The 20,830-nt window shown below is 48.7% G+C and overlaps 6 protein-coding genes across 6 annotated transcripts; 2 read left to right on the top strand and 4 right to left on the bottom strand.

Moving 5' to 3' along the window:
• Positions 1–5,348: 5,348 nt before the first annotated feature.
• Positions 5,349–7,143, top strand: BDV38DRAFT_274780 (major facilitator superfamily domain-containing protein; the record flags this gene model as incomplete). The annotated part of the gene is made up of 3 exons (XM_032057902.1): positions 5,349–5,480; positions 5,615–6,253; positions 6,322–7,143. 3 exons carry the CDS (start codon positions 5,349–5,351, stop codon positions 7,141–7,143), a joined length of 1,593 nt encoding a protein of 530 aa, XP_031908936.1.
• A 945-nt stretch (positions 7,144–8,088) lies between these two features.
• On the bottom strand, positions 8,089–8,798 carry BDV38DRAFT_287349 (SDR family oxidoreductase; the record flags this gene model as incomplete). Its single annotated transcript, XM_032060847.1, has 2 exons — positions 8,089–8,471; positions 8,540–8,798. 2 exons carry the CDS (start codon positions 8,796–8,798, stop codon positions 8,089–8,091), a joined length of 642 nt encoding a protein of 213 aa, XP_031908937.1.
• A 526-nt stretch (positions 8,799–9,324) lies between these two features.
• Positions 9,325–12,828, bottom strand: BDV38DRAFT_296569 (uncharacterized protein; the record flags this gene model as incomplete). Its single annotated transcript, XM_032062958.1, has 3 exons — positions 9,325–10,723; positions 10,805–11,005; positions 11,123–12,828. 3 exons carry the CDS (start codon positions 12,826–12,828, stop codon positions 9,325–9,327), a joined length of 3,306 nt encoding a protein of 1,101 aa, XP_031908938.1.
• Positions 12,829–13,686: 858 nt separating this feature from the next.
• BDV38DRAFT_296572 (uncharacterized protein) lies at positions 13,687–15,588 on the top strand. Its single transcript, XM_032062959.1, has one exon. It carries the CDS (start codon positions 13,725–13,727, stop codon positions 15,480–15,482), a length of 1,758 nt encoding a protein of 585 aa, XP_031908939.1. The 5' UTR covers positions 13,687–13,724; the 3' UTR covers positions 15,483–15,588.
• A 636-nt stretch (positions 15,589–16,224) lies between these two features.
• On the bottom strand, positions 16,225–17,486 carry BDV38DRAFT_260156 (uncharacterized protein). The gene is made up of 3 exons (XM_032055884.1): positions 17,213–17,486; positions 16,933–17,055; positions 16,225–16,869 (listed from the first exon to the last, which is right to left on the bottom strand). The coding sequence occupies exons 1-3, from the start codon at positions 17,356–17,358 to the stop codon at positions 16,836–16,838; spliced, it is 303 nt and encodes a 100-aa protein (XP_031908940.1). The 5' UTR covers positions 17,359–17,486; the 3' UTR covers positions 16,225–16,835.
• Positions 17,487–18,343: 857 nt separating this feature from the next.
• BDV38DRAFT_199134 (putative MFS transporter) lies at positions 18,344–20,324 on the bottom strand. The gene is made up of 2 exons (XM_032052415.1): positions 19,901–20,324; positions 18,344–19,831 (listed from the first exon to the last, which is right to left on the bottom strand). The coding sequence occupies exons 1-2, from the start codon at positions 20,086–20,088 to the stop codon at positions 18,490–18,492; spliced, it is 1,530 nt and encodes a 509-aa protein (XP_031908941.1). The 5' UTR covers positions 20,089–20,324; the 3' UTR covers positions 18,344–18,489.
• Between the last annotated feature and the right edge of the window lie 506 nt (positions 20,325–20,830).

The raw sequence follows: 20,830 nt of genomic DNA on the forward strand, positions 1-20,830 counted from the left end.
TTCGCGTGGCTCGGCACCGGCATTAGTGACGGAAAAGAATGGACATCTGCGCAACTCCGATGGATACGATATATTACCCTGCGCCCTGCAGTACACCAATCAAATGTTTTTATTATAGTTCCCATGGGTCTAGAAAACTACTGGGGTGACTGACCATCGGGTCAACCACGAGTTACCAGGGTGCAACCGTTGCTCTACATGCCGTTCTGACGTTATATGTCTGCCGGGTATGGGAAAGGCCTGCACAGTAGCGTAGGTATGCGGCTGCAATATCTCTCTCCCAGACAACTTCTAGTAGATAATTTTCTTGACAAGAAAATATCCGCCGTGGCGGTCCCCAAAAGCCTCCACAAGCTTCCTTGGGCTGACGCCCACAGAACTTACTGCAGCTGATTCCTCACAGATGTGTCCAGATATTGGCTGGATGGCGTTGGCGATCCACCTTCTCTTAGTCTGATCCTTCCAGCTGCCATTACTTGACAATAAAAAAGCCTGAAACACATTAAATCCTGCCGAGTAAGGAGACGGTTACGTTGCATAATACAGTAAAGAAAGTCGGAATCTTCACAGATTCCGTAGCATACGAAGCGAAGATCTCACTTAGCCTGTCGAATCAAAGGGACCCTGCTTAAGTTGAGCCTCAGGTGGTCATGCATGTTTGCCATATGGCGAATGCCGTGCGATCGTTCCAGTATCCTAGCAAGTTCCTAAAGAGTAGAGCCGGACAATTTCTATAGAGGGTCTGGGGTCCATGCAAACACAAGTAAGAGATCAACTACAGAGTTGCCTAGTCAACTTTGGACATCCCGGGTTATGTTGATCATACTGAGTCTAATGTACATCGGCTTGAACCGCCCATCTCTGTGTCCTTGACGAAAGGTTATCGGCATCTCCATGTGGCCGATTGACAGGACCAATATGGCGCCGGAAATATGTACCTAGAAACAGATGCATGCACAGGATCCACATATCGGGCACACTCAGACCAATGCGGTCAACAAGGCCAAATTCTCTACAAGGAATAGGGCGTATCTTGTTAAAATTTGATCGACACGCTTGGGGATTTGTGACACGGATGGGACCCTCGTCGATTGGTCGCATATGACTGTGCCTGGCACGTTGAGCCAGAACTAATCGATTTCGCCCTCCTGTGGTTCGGATCATGGTGTGATGTACCGGAACGGTGGATCCACACATGGTACCAAACCATGACAGGTTAGTTTCAGTGATGTTATCTGCGACTAGACACTTTGGGCTGATAGGAAATGTCGGATTCGAAAGGAATGGGCGCCTTAGCCAGGCTGGGTATTCCTAGCTGGACGGCGTTCTCCGATTCGTGTACCTATGGAAATCATGTCCGCGGAATGATTGCATGGCATGTGTATAATCGGGCCGAATGCGGACAACAAAGGATTTGGCCGTCGAGTGTATTTGGTCTCAAATGCTTGACATACAACTCCTAAATCCGGTGGGATATGGACAAGACAATCCAAGTCCGGGCCATGTCCAATTACCTCCGAGAGTGGTTCCTGCCAAGCATTCCACACGATCGACCGGCTTAACTGACAACCGCATACCGATTGTCCCAAGCGGCTCATAACCCTTATGTTCAGGGGTACCAAGGATCTCCGACGGTTGAAATAGGGCTACCGGCTGGACTTTTTCCCCGCGTGGGGAGAGGAGTCTCCCCGACAAGGGCCTGACGCTACTTGACTCGGCAGGATTTGGTCTCCGTTTCTTCTGCAAGGCTGATCGGCATCTCCACTTGACTCCGGTTCCTCGACCAATAATGCCGAGCAGGCTCATTAAGGTAGGACCAAAACACGCCGAACATCCTTGCAACTACATCAGTTCTCCGGCTTCACGTCACTATACCTGGTGGTTGATCCGGCCTCCTCCACGCCTCCGACAACCGACTGTTCCATGAATCACTCCAACAATTGTGACTCTATCTTTAGCCTTGTCTCGGTTAGTATGAGGCTAAGGATCGAACTGACACCCAGCCATTCACCATCGGAATTGTGACCATGTTCTAGCCATATCTCAAGCTGAAGAAAATCCTGAACCTTACCCGGCAGTATCACGCTGCATTAACAAGTTAATCCTGCGGAAGATAGCCGAGGTGAAGAGATTCTAGGCTCTCGTCTTAATTTTGGTTTTTCTTCAAGAAAAAAACAAATCATCGATCTACACAGTGGCTTCAAGCTAGTGATACAGTAAGCTGCAGTGTCATCCTTCAGACTTTCTTCCGAAATTATGATTCCCTTGTTACAATACATGAGTGTATATCTCGAGGGAGTATGAAGAGGGGAAATGTGGGCAAAAGAGAAATATGCATTGTTTACTAGAAAAGGCATATCCAATCGCATTGGCGCTTGACGTTTGCCTCGGTGTGGACTAAAGTACATACCTATCTAGTAATTTCAATTACACAGAAAATAGAATGAAGTATGTTCACAATTCATAGGCTACCAAGGTCCCATCAAATACCATGGGAATCGTGGAAAGGAAAATGCTTCTCATTGTATCGTTTTTAATTCAGCCGTCTACCCAGGGATAATTACGGCCCTTCATAGCCTTGAGAATCTTACGGAGACACAGATATGTAATCAGGCCTACAGAATGACGGAGACTACGTTGAGGCTATCGTGCTTTCTCAGGCCCGACACTCTGGAACCTAACTGTTGCGTTACCGACAAAGTCACACTTACGCAGCTTCACTGCGCCGCAGTGCATGGCACTACTTTTTTTCCCGAGAATGTTCTTTTGGCAGTAAGGATATTTTGTTTGAAAAGTACTATGTAAAGGACCTCATCTACGTACCCGTTGTTTCTAGTTAGGCCATCTAATCAAGAACTCCAACTCGTCATTTTTCGCCCTAACCTTTCTGCTCCAGTGGCTCGAAGTGGCATGGAACCTACTCTCGAGTGGACTCTCTAATATAACAATATGTTTGGCTTGTTGGGGAGATATGTCGTCGCTAATTTCCACGTCGACAGATGGAGAGCCAATCTCTGAAGAGAGGTCTTTGAAGGACGAGGTGTTTCAGATGGAAGAAGATACTGTTTTTTAGCCGAGGCTCTTAAAAGCCATAATGTGAACATCTTATCAAGTTGCCTTGGTTTGTGGTCTCTCTTCATGGCTTAAACTTATCGTTCTATCTCGTTCTCGACAAGCCAATCTCCGTTCCCTATGACAGCACCGGAGGTTGGCAAGATATCATACACTAATAACATAACAATACGTCGTTTATTGCCGGGAACAGGAATAGAGACGTTTGAGAGGATCGCTTCCTCCCCGTCGATTTCATATGTGGCTGTGGGGGAATTCAGCGAAATGATATGAGGTCCCAATACGACGATATTTTCTCAATGGAAGACCAGCATACTGCCAGACATGCGACAAAAACTAGAAAACATTCAAGGTGGTAACTGAATGGATGGGCGCTGTTGGGAGGAAGAGTTTGGTGAGCCGTAAGAAGATGTCTGTCAAGTATTTCTATCTCGAGGCGAAAAGTAAAAGTCACAGCTCACCAATTGCAAATACTGTGGTTTCTGCTATGAAGCCCTCAAAGGAGAGAACCATGCCAATAATCCCGACCAAGTACTTCTTTACAAAGAGAAGACAGCAAAATCTCTACAACAGTAGATGACTATACCACTTAAGGATAGGCTACAACATCCTGTATGTGCCCTAAAGAAATAAGATTTCTCAAATCAAGCGCTTTCCATATAATAATAGATGATGCGGGACCATATGGACGTCCTTTCTCTCCTGTACCGTTCACGCCTTTCCAAGTCGGTGCTAACGCACCTACCAGGTTCGGCGCTGAACGTAATAAACCCTATTTTGTCAAGTAATTAAAGGGGGGGGTAAAGACCAAAAAAAAGAAAGGAAAGGAAAGGAAGAGATAGCCATGAGGAAACGTTATGCAAACGCCGTACTTTCCATGGTTTAGAAACGTTTCATTCCACCTATTAGTCGCAGCGTGCCGGCAGTTTCAGTGGTAAATCCAGTTGGATATTGTTTAAGCAAGCTAGCAAAGGACTAGCCTGTGTATTAAACAACGAAAAAGCAGACCTAGGACATTGCGACATATCAGTCCTTGTGCTACTGTATGCAACACTAGTAGCTCGCATGCATGCTTAACAAAGCTATCAGGTGAGTCCAAAGATCTTGCAGCGGCAGTTGATCCTTACTTATTGCAGTTGATAGAATCTGCAAGAGGCACATATTTGAATTTCATTGTACAGTTCCATTCAACAGTCGATTCGATTTTCTAATCTGTCTAATATGCTTTGCTGCAGACTCACTAAGAACCTCTATATTAAATAATCTAAATCGCCGTAGGAATTGTCAACGTATTGAACCCTATACTCGAGTTGTCGGTGTTTCTCTGCGTAGAGGAAAATGTAGGCGCCACATTCTTGGCAACTAATAGCTGGGTCGAGTGCAAGGGACTCGTGCAGATAACAAAGCAATAGTTCTTCAGATTCTTATCAAAATCGCTCATCGGTCCTACATGGCAGAGTTTAGCAGCATGGGTCCGGGACGGCGAGTCGCTATTGGCTTTTCTCCTGTGATACCACTGCGTCGATGAGATCTCAGACTGGCTAGTCATTTGTCACATACAGTGCTAATGCGGGCGGGTGGGTCAGTTATTGGTGGACTATATACGATCGTGCATTCGCAATATGAAGATCGCTCTATTTTGGAGTAAGCGTCCCAGTGGGCTGAGAATGCTAGGTATTTACGTGGCCTGTCCAGTTCAGCTCCAAAGATCGGTCGAGATTTCTACCAGATTATCAGGCCGCCCTTTAAACCGGCCAATGCAGCAGGACCAATTTAACGAGCGGTCTAACGTTGTGCATGGGCTTCTTCTGTAATTCTGATACATTTTGCTCTTGGTTGTATTTTCAAAGCGGACCTCATTCAAGATACACTCTAAAATAGCGGAAAAAAGGCGTATCCTGGGTTGGTAGAAATTCCAAGCCATGCAGAACTGTAAACTCATCGATACCACTCTCCGATTCAGTAGAGCGTGCTATTGATGCACATGTGGGAAAAGAACAAGGCCCCCGAGGTACTTTGTCTCGGAAAATATAAATTAAAACGTATGGGAGTGGGGCTGATAAAGTGGAGTAGCCAGTATCAGCGCCATAATATAATGGCCAAGACGTTGCAATTCAGATCTGGATTTTTCCCTTCATCTGCAGTTGTGCTTCGCTTGCTGGTGTTTCTTGTCTCAGATTGTCCTTTCGGTACGAGTACTTATGGCCATCACTGTCGACTATTAGTTTGAGTCCATCATTCCAGATACCACAAGCAGCATATAAAATATCTGCGTGATGGCGGGCATATTCTGTAGTACCTCTTTAGGAAGATTTATCCATTGGCTTTCTGGTGGTCAGCTCTTGAGGTTTCCGGAAGAGGAGCCTGGATTCTGTCTGTCACCAGAATATTCAACAGCTGCGAGGTCAGTGTTTCTTTTGACTTGATTTTCAAGTACTTATCGCAGAAGTATGAGAAGCGAAAGGCTGAATTTCATACCTCCAGGGCCGTTGGCAACGTGGAATCTGACACCTGCGACGCAGAATGTGATTCTTCCGATCAGAAACCTGCTTCGAAATGGCTCGTTCCAGAAACTACCACAGACGGCATGGTACTTGTGGGTTGGTATTCTGACGACGACCCGGGAAATCCGCATAATTGGCCTCGTTGGACCAAGATCATGGTGTACATCCAGATAAACTTTTACACTTTCGTTGTCTACATGTCGTCCGCGGCGTTCACTCCTGCAGAAATGACATTTCAGGCCGAATATGGTGTGCCCTCATCGGTGAGCTCACTTGGCATGGCCCTAGTTCTTCTGGGTTATGGAATAGGACCCTTGCTATTTGGTCCGTTATCGGACAAACCGTCTATAGGCCGCAACCCACCCTACGTGATCTCGTTTGCCGTTTTCTTGATAGTCAGTGTACTCGCAGCCGTTGTCAATAATGTCCCCGGGTTTCTCTTTCTACGCTTTGCCCAAGGCTTCTTCGGGTCACCGTGTCTGGCAACGGGACCGGCTTCCTTCGCAGATATCACAAATCTTGTCAACCTACCTAGCGGGTTATGGATCTGGGGAGTATGTGCCGTGTCCGCTCCTACCGTGGCTCCAACGTTGGCCAGTTTATGCGTCACGTCAAAAGGGTGGCACTGGAGCATGTGGCTAATTGTCTTTTTTGCTGCGCCGTGTTTCTTGCTTCTGGTTCGTTGATTGTCCTGTCTCCCACGTTTGAGAACCTTTACAATGATCCCAGATCTAACCTTCATTAGATCTTCTTACCAGAAACATTAGGTCCGGCCATTTTATATCAACGCGCCAGACGGCTACGGGCTTTGACGGGCAATGAGGCGTTCAGATCCAGTTCCGAAATGAACAATACAGGGTTGACTCAAGAGACTTGGTATGACTTTCTTGTCATTCCATGGAAGATAAACGCATTTGACCCCGCTATCCTGTTTACTACACTCTACACTGCATTGGTGTATGCTATTTTCTATTCCTTCTTCGAAGCGGTACCTCTGGTATACCAAGGGGTATACGCGATGAGCCTATTACAAACCGGGGCGATATTTATAACGGCCATAGTGGCCGTGTTACTTACCACACCATTCTACCTGGCCATCACTCACTATACAATCAGCCGTCCAGTCAAAGCCGGGAAAATGCCTTCACCCGAACAAAGACTCATACCCGGACTTCTTGGCTCACTGGTTGTTCCAGCCGGAATGTTTCTTTTTGCCTGGACTTCAAGCCCAAAGTTCCACTGGATTGTACCCACCATCGGCTTCCTGCTTTTCATGATCGGCATGCCCACTCTTCTTCAGGCCATGTTCGCCTACATGTCTGTCTCGTATGGAAGATACGCAGGGAGTCTTTTCGCCATGAATGACTTTGCGCGGTCGGTTCTTGCCTTTGCGTCTATTCTTTGGTCGACCCCGCTTTATGTTAACCTTGGGATTGATAAAGGTGCGAGTTTGATTGGGGCGTTGACGGTGGTATGTGTTTTTGGGATCTTTGCTTTGTTCTGGTTTGGGGCTACTCTGCGGAGGCGAAGTCGTTTCGCGCAATATGAGATGGATGGAGGGTTGTGATCTGGTAAATAGCAGTTGTTTTACTTAAACGGGATCTATTTGGTTGAGCTCATGATTGAAATGTTCATGCTACGGATCTTGTTTTCTATATCACTATGATCTTTACCAGAAGAACACTGAAATGCTAGACGATACGGAATAGTCTGCTTTCCAACCTGGGTGGGAAATGCCTTAGTTTGCTGAGTATGCAGAGTACGTACACGTCACGGCGAAAACAGCCCACAAGTTCCATGTTTTGTGCCTATCAAATCGTTTAAATCGCCCAATGTCCCTTATTCCTACGCCTGATCCTCCGCTCGAAGAGATGAGGTGAAATCGCCTATATTGCTATGTTTTTATTATTCTAGGGAAACGCGCCAACGCGTCAACATATCTACTAGCTAGTATACTAGCATACCTACTAGCTGGTATGTCAGCTGGTATGTCTATATCGACTAGTTGGTATGTAGGGGCCTGACCCCCAAGAATACTACCACATGATCCAACGCCGCGGGATAGAATCCCTGAATCCTTCGGTAAAGGCCTATATAGTATAGAATATCTAGTCTATATTAAGGGTGGGTCAGAGAACTGTAGCTATTTAACCCTATCCCAGAGGCTTGAATATTAATCTTATAATGTATATCTTCTGGAAAGCACTATTTTAGGATATTATCTCTTATCGATATACCTTTGAAAGTCTATCTACTATTAGGATGTCTTTCCAATATGTTTCCGCTGCTGACACCTATGTTCGAATAGAATATTTATTGATATATCCAGTAAAACTATATCTTTCTATCTACTAGTCTTTATAGACTGGTAGATCAATCTTATAAATAGTCGTATAGCACTCAACGAGTCAGTCCCCAATGCCAACCTCAGCGGCAATTGTCGTCCCTCACAGCGCCCCGTCTTCGTCAACGCCTCCACAAGCACCTGCGCCCTCTTCACCGGATCCCCAGGCTACCTCAGACTATAGGCCGCAAGTCCGTTACGCGTGTGCTGCGTACTCACATCCAACTCCAGAATACGCTTCTTCGCAACCATTTTATGTGCCCCCGTGAGGAAATCTGTCCGGAAATACCCCGGCTCAACGCACGTAACATCAATATGAAAAGGAGCCAATTCCGCCGCCAACGACTCGGTATAGATGGTAACAGCCGCTTTACTCGCACAGTAAAGCCCAGCAGCAGGGGTACCGTTCCAACCACCGATAGACCCGAAGTTAGCAACTACACCGGATCTCCCGGCGCGCATATATGGCAGGACTGCGCGTAGGACACGAATCTGGGAGAAGACGTTTGTGTCGAATTGAGCGGTAATTTCTTCGTTGCTTTGAGAGCTTTCTAGTATATGTTCGTCGTGAGGGAGAAGGCATGAGAGTGTGGAGTTTACCTGCATTCCTCGATAGCACCTTCGAGAATATACCCGATGTCATTGACGAAGATGTCAATCGGTCTGATGGTGAATTCAACGTTATCGATGACGGCTCGGATGTCGGACTCGTCGTGAACGTCCAGCTTGATCGGGGTGACGCCGAGTTCTCTCAGGTCGTCTAATTTGGACGGATCGCGAGATGTCGCAACGACTTTGTAGCCGTTTTGTGCCGCGGCGATGGCCAATTGACGACCGAAGCCGGAGGAGCAGTCGGTGATGAACCAAATGCGAGACATGGTGGGAAGCCAGGTGAAATTTTACGCTCATGATTACAAGTATTAGAAGCTGGAGATAGAATATGTTTTTAGTTTCATCAAGGGGGAAACTAGGTGGTATTTATAGCATGTCGCATTCGTAGCTGAACTTGGAGATAAATCCGATACACCGCATATCATCGGGCTTTAGGGCTTTTATGGAGTTGAATTTGAACCATATCTCGGGGAACAAAAACCAGTCACAATGTGAGTTTGCCTCTTCGAGAACATTTTAATGATCATTAAATGCTATTGCCCCTAGCTGTGTTGACCTCGCCCCAGAAACTGCAACATCAGCGATGTTCCTCTTCGACCACGGAATTATAGAAGTTATTGGTTGGCATATTATTGTGACCTGCTGCCTTTTCTTCTTGCATTTCCTCTCACTAATCCTTTGTTGAAATCCTACAAATACGTTTCTATAATGTTTCTTGGGGGTAGTCACAGGAAAGCGAAATTGCATATAGATTGGACTCCTATATGGCTAGGTGTGAAATAGAAATAAATCCTAGTCAATAATAGCCTCTGCTATTTGGAGACCGGCTGTAATGAGATTGCTCACCGTCATGACTGCAATGACTACCTGCCGCGTATCTTCGTCGATATCATTGACAGCCAATGCATATGAGATCCGGCTGATATATGAAGTCAGGTTTGATACTTCCCCGACAATCGCAGCTGACCGGTCTTTTCCAGCTGGATCTTTGGCCAGCTCGACAAAATGCTTGATTGTTGCAGCGGCACCAACACCGACCAGTAACACATTAATCCCCGCGCCCATACCGCGAGGGTCTCCAGCAGTGGGTAATCCTAATTTGCCCAGCTTTTTCTGGCCATAGCTACTGAACACAAGTTTGGAGACTACAGTCGCAGCACTCGTGATGGTGCTAAGCGTACTGAAAATAGGCTCCTCAAGTGGATCCTTTGGCGACACTATATCGGCCACAGCTTGGGATGCTGCGCCAATGAACCCAAGGATGGCTGACGGTGTGGACATCGGGTTGTCGCCAGTGGGAGCCTCGGCTTCTAAAGCGTTTACAAATGTACCAATAACTCCACAAATTCCACTCACGGAGTGTCCAGCGATGAAAATGATATCCTGTAGGACGGTTGGCTTGCTTGAGGGAGAGGTAGCTGGCTCAGAGGCGAGACGCGCGGCAGGCATGGCATAGAGAGCGCTAGAAGTGACCGAGGATGATGCCGGAGCATGCAATGCGTCAATTAGATCATTCCAGCTGCCGGCATCGATCACGGATTGTACATCCTTGTTGTCCTGAAAAGGAGGCACTCCCTTTGCGATCTTATATACCACAGTATAGCAAACAGCAGCAACCCAGGTGAAGAGGTCAAGAAAGGAGATGTCTGGGATACCAATGGCATTCAAAATATCGGAAATAATGGGGATATGCAGCTTTGCGTCCACCATACCCACTACTGCTGTAGCCAGATCCTGGAGTAGATCCAGGAGGGCATCGACCACCACCTCCACGCTGGCAAGAATCCCATCAACTAAGATAGCTACGATCTTCTTGAGGGCCTCCTCGACGGTCATCGTCGCGAATTGCTTAGCCACTTCTCCAATCTGGTCGCGAAAGCCGGAAATCACTTGATCTTCTTTGGACAGGGCGCCGTGTAGATCGTCAAGGGCTTTCTGAACCGGATCTTTGTTGATATCTCCAGAAAACGGCGAGTCAGCGACAACACTGACACTGCTGGCGTTGGTCTTATAATGATGAGCCAGCAACTGAGAGCCGGATGTTTGGTTCTTGGAGTTGCTTTTGCTGCTACTCGACGCAGGCTTGCTGATGGTATCCCCGAGAGGTGACCAGTCGATGTCCGCCCATTCATTCAGAGATTTCTCCACAGATTCGATCTTTTGGTTAAAGGTATTCTTGGCATCGCCAATGCTGTTAACCTGATACTGAAGGAATTGTTTTGAAATATTGTAGAGCACATTCTTGGTCCGTTTGATGTCGTCCCATTCAAACAAGAACTCTATAAATTTGACGATCGCCTCGATCGCCGTCTTGATGGCATTGAAAATCCACTCGACTGCAGCGAGAACGGCCTCGACTGTGTCTAGAATGGCACGGTAGATATCTCCGGCGATCGTCGCGATGAAGTGCCATGCCTGCGTTGCCTCATGCCAAATAACCTCTACCACCGCTTCGACGCCAGACTCGAGCCAACTGAAAAGGTCCCCAATCCCGATGAGAATATCATGACCGAAATCGCCGCTTGAAATGGCTCGAAGATTCCCGTGAAGCCTTTGTCCGGCAGGCTTTGCCGTTTTAACGTGAGTATACGCCTTGTTCAGCCCTGCCATATTTCCAGCAACCTTGTCGAGGTCGCTATCCTTGGTCGATGAATGGACCAGCGGGCTTTTCTTCGGTGTTCCTACCACCCCCCCTCCATGCGTCTCTGATGGGAAGCTGGCATCACGGAGAGAGTCTTTGGTATTGAGCTTTCCAAGCTTTTCAAAAGATTTATCCATCGGGTTGATGGCAGTATTTGTCACGCCTCCATCCGTGGAGACTGTGAGCGTTGCACCGTTAATATTCGGGGTCTCCTCGATCACCGTCATCGAGCCTGTTCGGTCTGCTCTCACCTCGATCGGACTCTGTCCAAGGACGTAATACAATCCGTTAATATAGACTGGTGTGCGCGAGGCCGTTGAAACTTTCAGAGTGGCACCGCTGGCCGCTAGTTCATTCTCATCTGTAACATGAATGAAGGTCGTATAAGATTTGAAGATGAGGGCCTTTTCAGTGGTTGACGCCGGCGCCAGCTTGATATTCTGCGGCTTCCACAGAGTATTGATGTCCTGAGTGATCTTGCTTAGCCTGCCCCCACCAGATGTGAATATGGTGTTTCCCCCATCTGCCCTGTTCACGTACGCCGAAATCTGCTCCACTCCGTTGGCAATAGGAACTGGAACATTCCATGCTCTCGGATCCGCCACCTTTTCGATGTGGCATGAAAGGTAATAGACCTGATCACTTCCATTCTTTCCAAAGAGAGTCAATACTCCTTGGTGGATCATGGCGCGCAGCACTTCAGTGCCAGAAAGCAGGCTGTGGGTCAGGACGGCGTCCGCTGTAGCATCATCCTTCTGCTTCTCGGCTGCTATGCGGTACAGGGTCGAGCCATTGAGGATATAGAGGTCTGTCTCGCCATTGTCCTTACGAGCAGTGGCTATAGCAGATGGAATCTTGTTCTCGGGCAGCTTGAACCGGGTTGGAAGGGGCGGTCCATCCCCGAAGATGTTTTCAAGCGGCACATAATCAAGCTGGGCGCTGCCTCCAGCGGTTCCAGCAGTGTAGATTCCGTCGATCCGGCCACGGCGCACTCGTCCGATACAGCTTTGATAGTCGCCGGCGGCGATATCGACCGGGACGTCATGCTTAACCCAGCGACTACCAGAGGTTACAGAGGGGTCGACATAGTAGCGTGCGATATCCTTGATCGCGGATGATCCCGATCGATCAATATCAACCACAAGGTATTGTCTCTGACTATCTGTCTCTGCAAACCAGACCCCTGCAACGGTAATGCTTGGCTGGGTCTCATTGACGGCATCAAACGGGACCAATGTCCATTCCGGTTTCTTCGTCCAGGAGGTATCCGAGTTGGAATTCTTCAGCGATACGAAAAGGCTGTCTTTCCCTTCCACACGAACCGCCATGGCCATTCCAATGGTTTGGTCGAGAACACTCTGCCCGACGTCGAATGTCCTCACTATCGCATCCTTCTTTCCCGGGAGTTTCGAGCTGATCGCCGCCGTGGAAAGATCAATCTGCGCCCACCCTGTGCTGTGTTGTCCGCTGCTCTCTTCGATGACATGAAATATATTGGAAGAATCGATGCCAAAGAGTAGAGTGTGGCCATCCTTTGTTTGGAGGGCTTCAAACTTATGTTTCGGGGAAACTATCTCGCCCTGGATATAGTTTTGTATCAATTCGGTGTCGTAGGTCAGAAGAAGACTCTTTTTCGAATCGCCCGTGGAAGCCATCATGCTCGACCAATTCAAATGAAGTCAAAGGCAATTATCCTAGGTTTGTGGGGGTTGGAGGGAGAATTGCAAGTCGATTCTAATTCCCATACGAACCGCAAAGACGACTGTATATGTAGACTGTCGATCGACTTCACTCATCCTGTCTGCCATGGGAGTGGGTGTTCACTGTTTACACCTGACATGATGTGTCAGTATGAGGGATTTTAGTTTCAACCAGTTTCTCCTCAAAATGAAGGCAAAAGCATTCAGCTGAGACTGGGTCAATCTTTTCCACTTTTAGCATAGAACATACTTCCAGTCACGGACCGGCTCGTCCGCTTCGGGCCTTGCAGGTGAGGTGTCGAAACGCTAAACCACGCATAATCTGAACGATTGGCCCGGATGAACCTCGGTGGATCTACAAACAGTTGGCATTGAGTGGATGCGTGCATTTCTGCACGGAAAAGGTTGCCATGAACTGAAGGCAATATTGCATACGCTAAATGAGCTGAAAACATAACATTAGAAGTCAGCTTCCGCAGTGCCAACAAAACTCTCTCATCCGTCACAAGGTTGCCTTATCAGCTTTCAATTTCTTCCTTGGTGTCTGAGCAAATCACGTCTTCACCTGCCAGTGGATCTGACGTTGATCAGTTCGGTATTCAGCTCATATGTCTTTTCGATCCTGCCCAAAGCAGACGCTTGCATGATATGCCACGTAACAGAAATTTGGTCAGTCCCCGACGTGATCCCCGTAACATGGAGAATCAATAGGCACACAAAAGGATGGAGAGAGGTTGTATATCAAGAGAGCAGCGAGCACTCGCTTCTTGGTCAGGAAGAGCCATCAAACACCTCTTTTAAACCTATCAATCCTCTCAAACAAGCGGTCGATACCCCTAATTTGGAACATCATGGGTGCCGCCGAGACCGAATCACATCTGTCTGGTTCTAACTTCCAGTACGACTTTAAAAATGGCGACAAAACTATCAAGACTGGATACGACTTTGTCGTGTCAACTACTGAGACCAGCATCAACGATGGTCTCCGTGCATACCTCAATAACTCTGATCAACCGGTGCAGTATCTTTGCTTCCTCGTGGACGACAAAGGCAATGTTGACAAAACCATCACATTGGATGAGCTGCTCACGCTCGCTAATAATGTGAACCCATTTACAACCCCGGCCGGTAAGGTTGACCAAGCAATCTACCAGCCCCTGGTAAATGCCAAATTTCGATATGGCATTAAATTGCAGATGGGAATTCCGCCGGGTGTGCTGCCCAAGGATTTGGACATTGTGGAATTTGCCGACGAAGATGCAACCCATGTACGGTTCAGACTGTACTGCTCGGAGGTGTCTGTCATCGAGCTCCAGATCCCTAGTGGATGGGGTTCCTCTGATCACACGCTGGTCCTCCACAAACAGCCATCCGGCAAGCCCTGGTATGCGGAGATGAAAGTGAATCTCAAGGTAGAAGATTTAGACAACCAGCTGAACACGACATACCTAAACAACCATCCCACGGTTCAGCAAGAAATAAAAGACAAGCTCAAGAACCTCAAGGACACAGCTTTCAGCTTGCAGCAGTTGCTTTATGACCTTGATAGCGCCACACTCGATAGCACGCCTGATTTCCCCGGCCTCGATAAGGGGTCTGATGTCTTCCCGCTGCTTCAGAAGACGTTCAGCGGCACTTGGAGCAAGTCTGCAGCTGAAAAGGGGCTTCCGCTTATCGCCATCACGGCCGTCGCGCAATCCAACGACAGCTCCCAATTGGTGATGAGTGACTACCAGCGTCATGTCAGTCTACAAACGACTAAAGACGGCAAAAAGTTCAGAACCTTGGATTATCTTTGCCTCACCGGCAACAAGAAGTTGCCGTCTAATGCGGCGCTGCCCAAATTCACTTGGAATTGGGTTGTTCCCGAAGACAAGGCCACCAAGAGCGGGACTATGGCCATCAACCGGAACACCTTCGCCAACTACCTCAAGGACCAATTGGTACCTCATGCCAAAAAGTATTGCGGACATCCCATTGTCAAGGTCACGGGCGACGACGACCCCTTGAAACCCCATATTAGCTATTATCCCGTCAAAATAGAATATGGAAAGGACCCCGATACGATTGAAGTCACAGAGAAGGATAAAGATGTCATACGTATCTCCTATGAGGGCTATGGTGAGGACAAAGCCCATAGCGGGCTGTTTAGGGTTTACGGGGCGGTGGAGGTTTGGAATAAATATAACTGCTCCGTCACATTTGCGGGCAGTTCCATGACCATTGAACAGCATCATGTTGTCCGTTTCTTCGTTCAGAAAAACTCCACCACAGATGACATCAATGCCATCGATAGGAAGTCAACTGTCACATATAACCTTCAGATTAACGATCATGGATGTTTGGAGACCGTGAAAGGCAAGTCCAGCGACGAGAACAAGTCCCAGAGCGCCGATAGGAGCCTCTTCATTGACACCTTCTCTGGGATTAACGCAGTGGTCAACGGCCTCAAGGGCGTCGATCTTGCACCACCCGAATTGGAGTCAATCAACGGAGACACGTTGCAGTCCTTCATCTTTCCAGGGTCAAAGGCGTTCGCGTACAAGTCGGTCCAGTTCTCTGATTACCAGGATCTAGTGTGCGACATTACTTATGCCAACCCCAGCTAGCCTCCTGATACCTGGTATATGGAAGTTCGATGTTGTCAATGGAATATTTTTAAGTGGCCTATGCAAGGCCAGGATGTATAAAGGTTCCCCGGCACTGCGCTCTGATACTGCTACTACTTATCTATTTCTGATTTTCTGCCAGTAATGTATTCTCTATCTGATTGAATTCTGATCACATTCTCCAGAGTGTAAATGAATGACTACTTTGTATTCTCTCGTAGCTAGATCTGGGTTCCGTTAATACTTTCAGACAGGGCAGAGACTCTTGGTGGCCGTCTGATGGTTAAGTGGTAATGCCGAACACAATACGAATAGTCCACCATCATACTTTTAAGTTCCACGAATCAACTCAGCCACAGCAATCCTTCCAAGGATCAAACAGCCTCTGGAACAGTTGTCCAGGTGAGACATTCCATTGGTTCCCTAAGGCTCCCCAACGGACAGCCACAGCTTCCGAGGCAACCTGCATCCGGAGGCTGAAACTCCACATGATGATTTGTAACATCCCGAAAAGCGTGGCGCAATTGTTCATGAGGTGAGTACTCGCATGAGAGACATGGGTGAGTCACTGTTCTAGACTTCCGACAGAGTTCTCTTCTTGTGTCAGGAGGCTTGAGACACCAGCGGATCGGACCGTCAAGGTTTTGCACAGCCTAGTTAATTAATAAGATCTTTACCATGTGGTCCATCGCATGTACGTAAGACATGCAAGGTTCAGGAATAGCTTAATTCCATTGTTGGTGGCTTTTTTGCAGATCTAGCTTTCGCGATACTTGATACCGTTGCTCGTGTTCTTTTTCTATCTTTATTTTGCTTTCCAGTTTAATTTTGTCATCATTTTTGGTAACGAATGAATATCTTAAGTGGTGAGTAGGTCACTCCAGTCTATCATCATGGAAGTATATAGGTATGTGGTGAGATGGTTTAACCACGGTATCATTCAGATAACACTTTGCAGCCCCTATTCTTCCCTGTATGGTCAAACAGACATGACACTAAATATGTAAATATCTAGCAAGCGAGTCATTGAATACGGATTGCACAAAGTACAGATGGACTCCAGTTATGTAGCAAATCTCAAATGATATCATTCCATAATACGAGCACAGTAGTTATATACAATTTCTCATGCCAGATGATTCCCCTCCACGATATCAGATCCTGCTCGACAAATCGGGTGGGGGTAAATGGGCGGTCATTTGAACGAGAGAATGTCTACTCTCCAATTGACCATTTGATGTATAACAGCCTCCATGAATCAACCTAGGGGATGGCCATGTCTGAAAGGTAGGCTGGATGTATTTGAAACTCCAGGTTTCTGACACAATGCAACGACCAGCATTCTAGTAAATCTTAATAAACGCCCTGCATGCGAGTCAACTGCTGACTAGAAGTGACAAGTTAGTAAGAAGAGGATCACCATGGGAACGGCCGAGAAACCCAGACTTACATCGATTTTTCCAGCTGGTCGAGACGGTGGCTGTGTTCCGACATCTTCTGCTGCACACCTCGGGAGGAGTCAACCTCCATCCTTTTACCGTACGGGATTCCTTGACGAGGGGATGTATCTTTTCTATTGCAGCCCACTCAGTCAAGTTAGTCTCTGGTTCACTCTCTTCAATACCACATTCCATTCCGTGCCGAGGAATGTCCCTTCCAGTGTCAAATGACGTCATTCCCGACGTCAACCAAAAGAAAGGAGGACTCAGGAAAAAGGGAACAGAACGTACTCTGCTAGGAACCCGTTCGGCTTGGGCATGTGCATCCACTCGTTGGCGAGTCTAGCTGGAATAGCAATAGAGAAGGGGCGCATGGTGTTCGATTGGCTACGGACACGGGCGAGGGGACGCGACGCTTGGATGAGGGTGGACGACATGGTGAATCGGTTGGAATCGAGGTCGGTTGAAGTTGATTAAACCAGACAGAGATAATGGAGGGTCGCCAATCTATACAACCCGTAATGTCAGATATACAATACCCTTTCGAGCTGCCAGGAAGAGGGGGTTTATATACTTGATGCTCCTGTCGTGTCCCTGCTCACGTGACCCTGCTGGTGGCCCAATCCGGCGCACGATGAAGCCCTAGCCATGGATCGGGATCGCCGCAGCTGTTGTGTTTGAAAGAGACCGGACCAGAGTCGTCCGTGGCCTCTCGGACGAATCATCGCTCGTGATCGATCATCGTTTCCCCGGGTTTTCCCCTCCTCCACATCATCGGAGTGCTATGCTCCACCGCTCAAAAAGAAAGAACCTCTCACACAGCACGCAAGGGATGGCTTCATGTGCAATGATATCATCGGCTACCCGGAGGGAATGCATACTTCGACGGCACTTATGATTGCCCTATTTACGAATGAGCATCAACTACGACGACACAAACCCTCCCTTTGCCTGCATCGCCACGTCTGTGGCGTGTGTGTTATAGCAGAACCACGTCTTGCTCGGTCCCACAACAAGGCAATCGATCAATTCAACGAAGGGTGAATCTGGAGTTCCACCGGCACTTATTCAAAACAGCTCATATCACCACAGCAAGTGGAACTGATCTCATGCAATTATGGCTTGATTGGCAGCAGGGATGGTTCCACATCGCCCCTGATTGTTTTTGCTGTGATCGACAACCCCCGATTATGGGCCGAACGGGTCATACCAGAAGACAGATGCCTCAACAATTCATCCCACCGACGGCGGAGACGCTAATCGGTCCAGATGAATAACGTTTCAATGCGGTTTTCGACGGTCGCAATGCGTGCAATGGGTCGTTCTCTTCCTCTGTAGGATGACGGCAGATGAGCACTAGAATGTTCATTGCAGGGCACGCGGCGGGTCGCCCTGCAATCCATGGCCCCTTCTGACCTCGATCGGCTTTGACATCATTGTCTCGTTTTTAATACGGTTCACGCCCCATGGATAGTTCATTAATATGGTTTCATTAATTCAAGAGAAAACTCAATTCTCAAAAAAATAGGAACATGTCTGGCTACACGGTAACGCAATCGCAAACCCAATCAGATCATATACCGGAACCCCTTTTGCAACCGTCGCGCCGCGGCAATATCGATGCCCTCGATCTCCGCCGTCTTCTGTAACCGCTCGAGTTCCTTCGGCGTCAACGTCACCTCCTCGTCCTCCAACCGGTCCAGCCGCTTGTTCAAGGTCCGCAGGTGGAAATACATCAGCACCGCCATGGCCAGCCCCAGGATCTGGAGGCCGATGCACGTCCCCATTGCCGGCCGGTAGTAAGGATAATCCGTGTCGCGGTAGGTATACGGGGTCCAGATACTGGCCGAGTTGCCGATCGAGTTGATGAAGGCGTACGCGGCGGCACGTTTGGCCGGCGGGCGCGGGATGGAGTTGGCGATCCAGGAATACACGGTACCGTTCTGCGCGAAGACGAAGATCATGAGGAAGAAGGAGAAGTAGCGCGGCCCGAAACCGTCGGTGGTCATGAAGACGACAAAACCGACGATGGTGATGGGGATGGGGTAGACGAAGAACCAGAACCGACGGCCGAACCGGTCGGACAAGTACGAGTGGGCGAGACTGTACGCCACCATGAAGATGTAGGGCGGCGCCACCAGCAGCAGCGAGATGGTCTCGGTGTAGCCCAGCGTCTTGGTCAGCGTCGGGAAGAAGTTCTGGAAGCCGCTGGCGCCGGTAATGGACATGTACGCAATGGCGAGCGCGTAGGTCTTGATGTCCGAGAAAGCCAGCTTCAGGCCCTTGAGCTGGCTCATCTTGCCGGCTTCGTCGACGTCGGCCTCTGCCGCGTCGATGGCGAGACGACGGTTGGCCACGTGCTTCATCTCCGGCGACAACAGCTTCCAGGTGTCAGGAAAGTCGGGGAGCAACACCGCCACGGCCAAGCCGACGGCCATGGTGATGGCGCCCTCGATAATGTACAGCCATTGCCAAGCGGAGATCCCCCGATGGCCCTCTAGACCGTTCAGGATACCGGCCGCGATGAGGTTCCCAAAGGCACCGCTCAGCAAGGAGCCAGAGTAGAAGATACTCATGCGCAGGGCCAACTCTTTCTTCGTATACCACTTGGAGAGGTAGAACAGCACGCCGGCGAAGAACGGAGCCTCGACCAGACCGAGGATAAACCGACACGCGACGATGCCCCCGTAGCTCTTCACTTGGCTGGTCAACGTCGATACCAGGCCCCAGGCGGTGGTGAAAAAGCCGAGATAGAGCGACGGTCGGCCCATGTAGTTCAGAAGGAGATTCGACGGAACCTGCATTAGGATATAACCGACGAAGAGAATGGACAGGCCGGTCTGGTATTGCTGATCATCGATCTTCAAGTCGTCCATCAGACCTTGCAACTTGGCGGCTGCGTAGTTATTCCTGTCGCTCTGGGTTAGTCTACCCTCATTGTCCACTCCGTAGCACTCCACAACGATCGTTTCCACCTACCGATCAATATAATTCATCAGATACACGAGAATAACCAGCGGCATAATTAAACTATCAATGCGTCGCCGCAGTTTCTTCTCGATGGCTTGCTCCTCAGGCGTCAACTGGGCCACCTGGATCACCTCCTCGTGGGTGATATCGGCCTTCTCGCCCATCACTTCATGATCGGTGATCTTCCCGTCGTCCATAGTGAGAGGTTGCGTCGATAGAACAACAACAACGATGAATCTGCTCAGGACGAAGCAATGTAGGAAATAAAAAAAAAAAAGGATGTGACCTCAGGGTCCAGCCAACGCTATATAAACGATTCAAGCCACATAAGGGAAAGACTATCTATCGTAGGATGACACGGTCGCAACCGCCATCATGCCCAACCAACTCCACCCAAATCCTGGGGTAAAGGAAGGACCAAAGCCAAAGCAACGGCATAAACCGACGACGTGGGGGTGACTCTAGTCTATCCCATGTGTAGGATGATCTCATCCGGGGAACGAGCCAAAGGGAAAAGCTGGGGTTGAGGAAATGTTACGATTGTCTTAGCACAGCTTCGACCAATCCGCATCTCGACTCCCCCACGCGGGTCCAAACTCCAACACCAGACTTTCCCATCTTGAGGCATAGACTCGGAGCATGACCGGGGGGATCGGCCAGCTTTAGAGTTTTGGGGGAAAAAGGTGGGGAAAACAAGAGCTTTCCTGTCCGGGGTAGCGGAGCTTGTTGTTGCAGTTTCCAAGTTGACGCTGCGTTTCGTTGAGATTGCCCTCTTTAGGCTGAATGGTTGACCCTGGAGAACTTCCGAGGTTATGCTCGTGTCAGGCCATGCGGCGTTTCTTGGCTCGCAGGATCTCCGTGTCTTGGGAGGCACATCGTGAGCCGTGTCTCCTGCCGGTTGAGATGCATGAAGCGGATTGAGCTCCAAACTAAGTGCTT

Source organism: Aspergillus pseudotamarii (assembly GCF_009193445.1).
Source record: "Aspergillus pseudotamarii strain CBS 117625 unplaced genomic scaffold BDV38scaffold_75, whole genome shotgun sequence".
In the NCBI taxonomy this organism is placed as follows: Eukaryota; Fungi; Ascomycota; class Eurotiomycetes; order Eurotiales; family Aspergillaceae; genus Aspergillus; species Aspergillus pseudotamarii.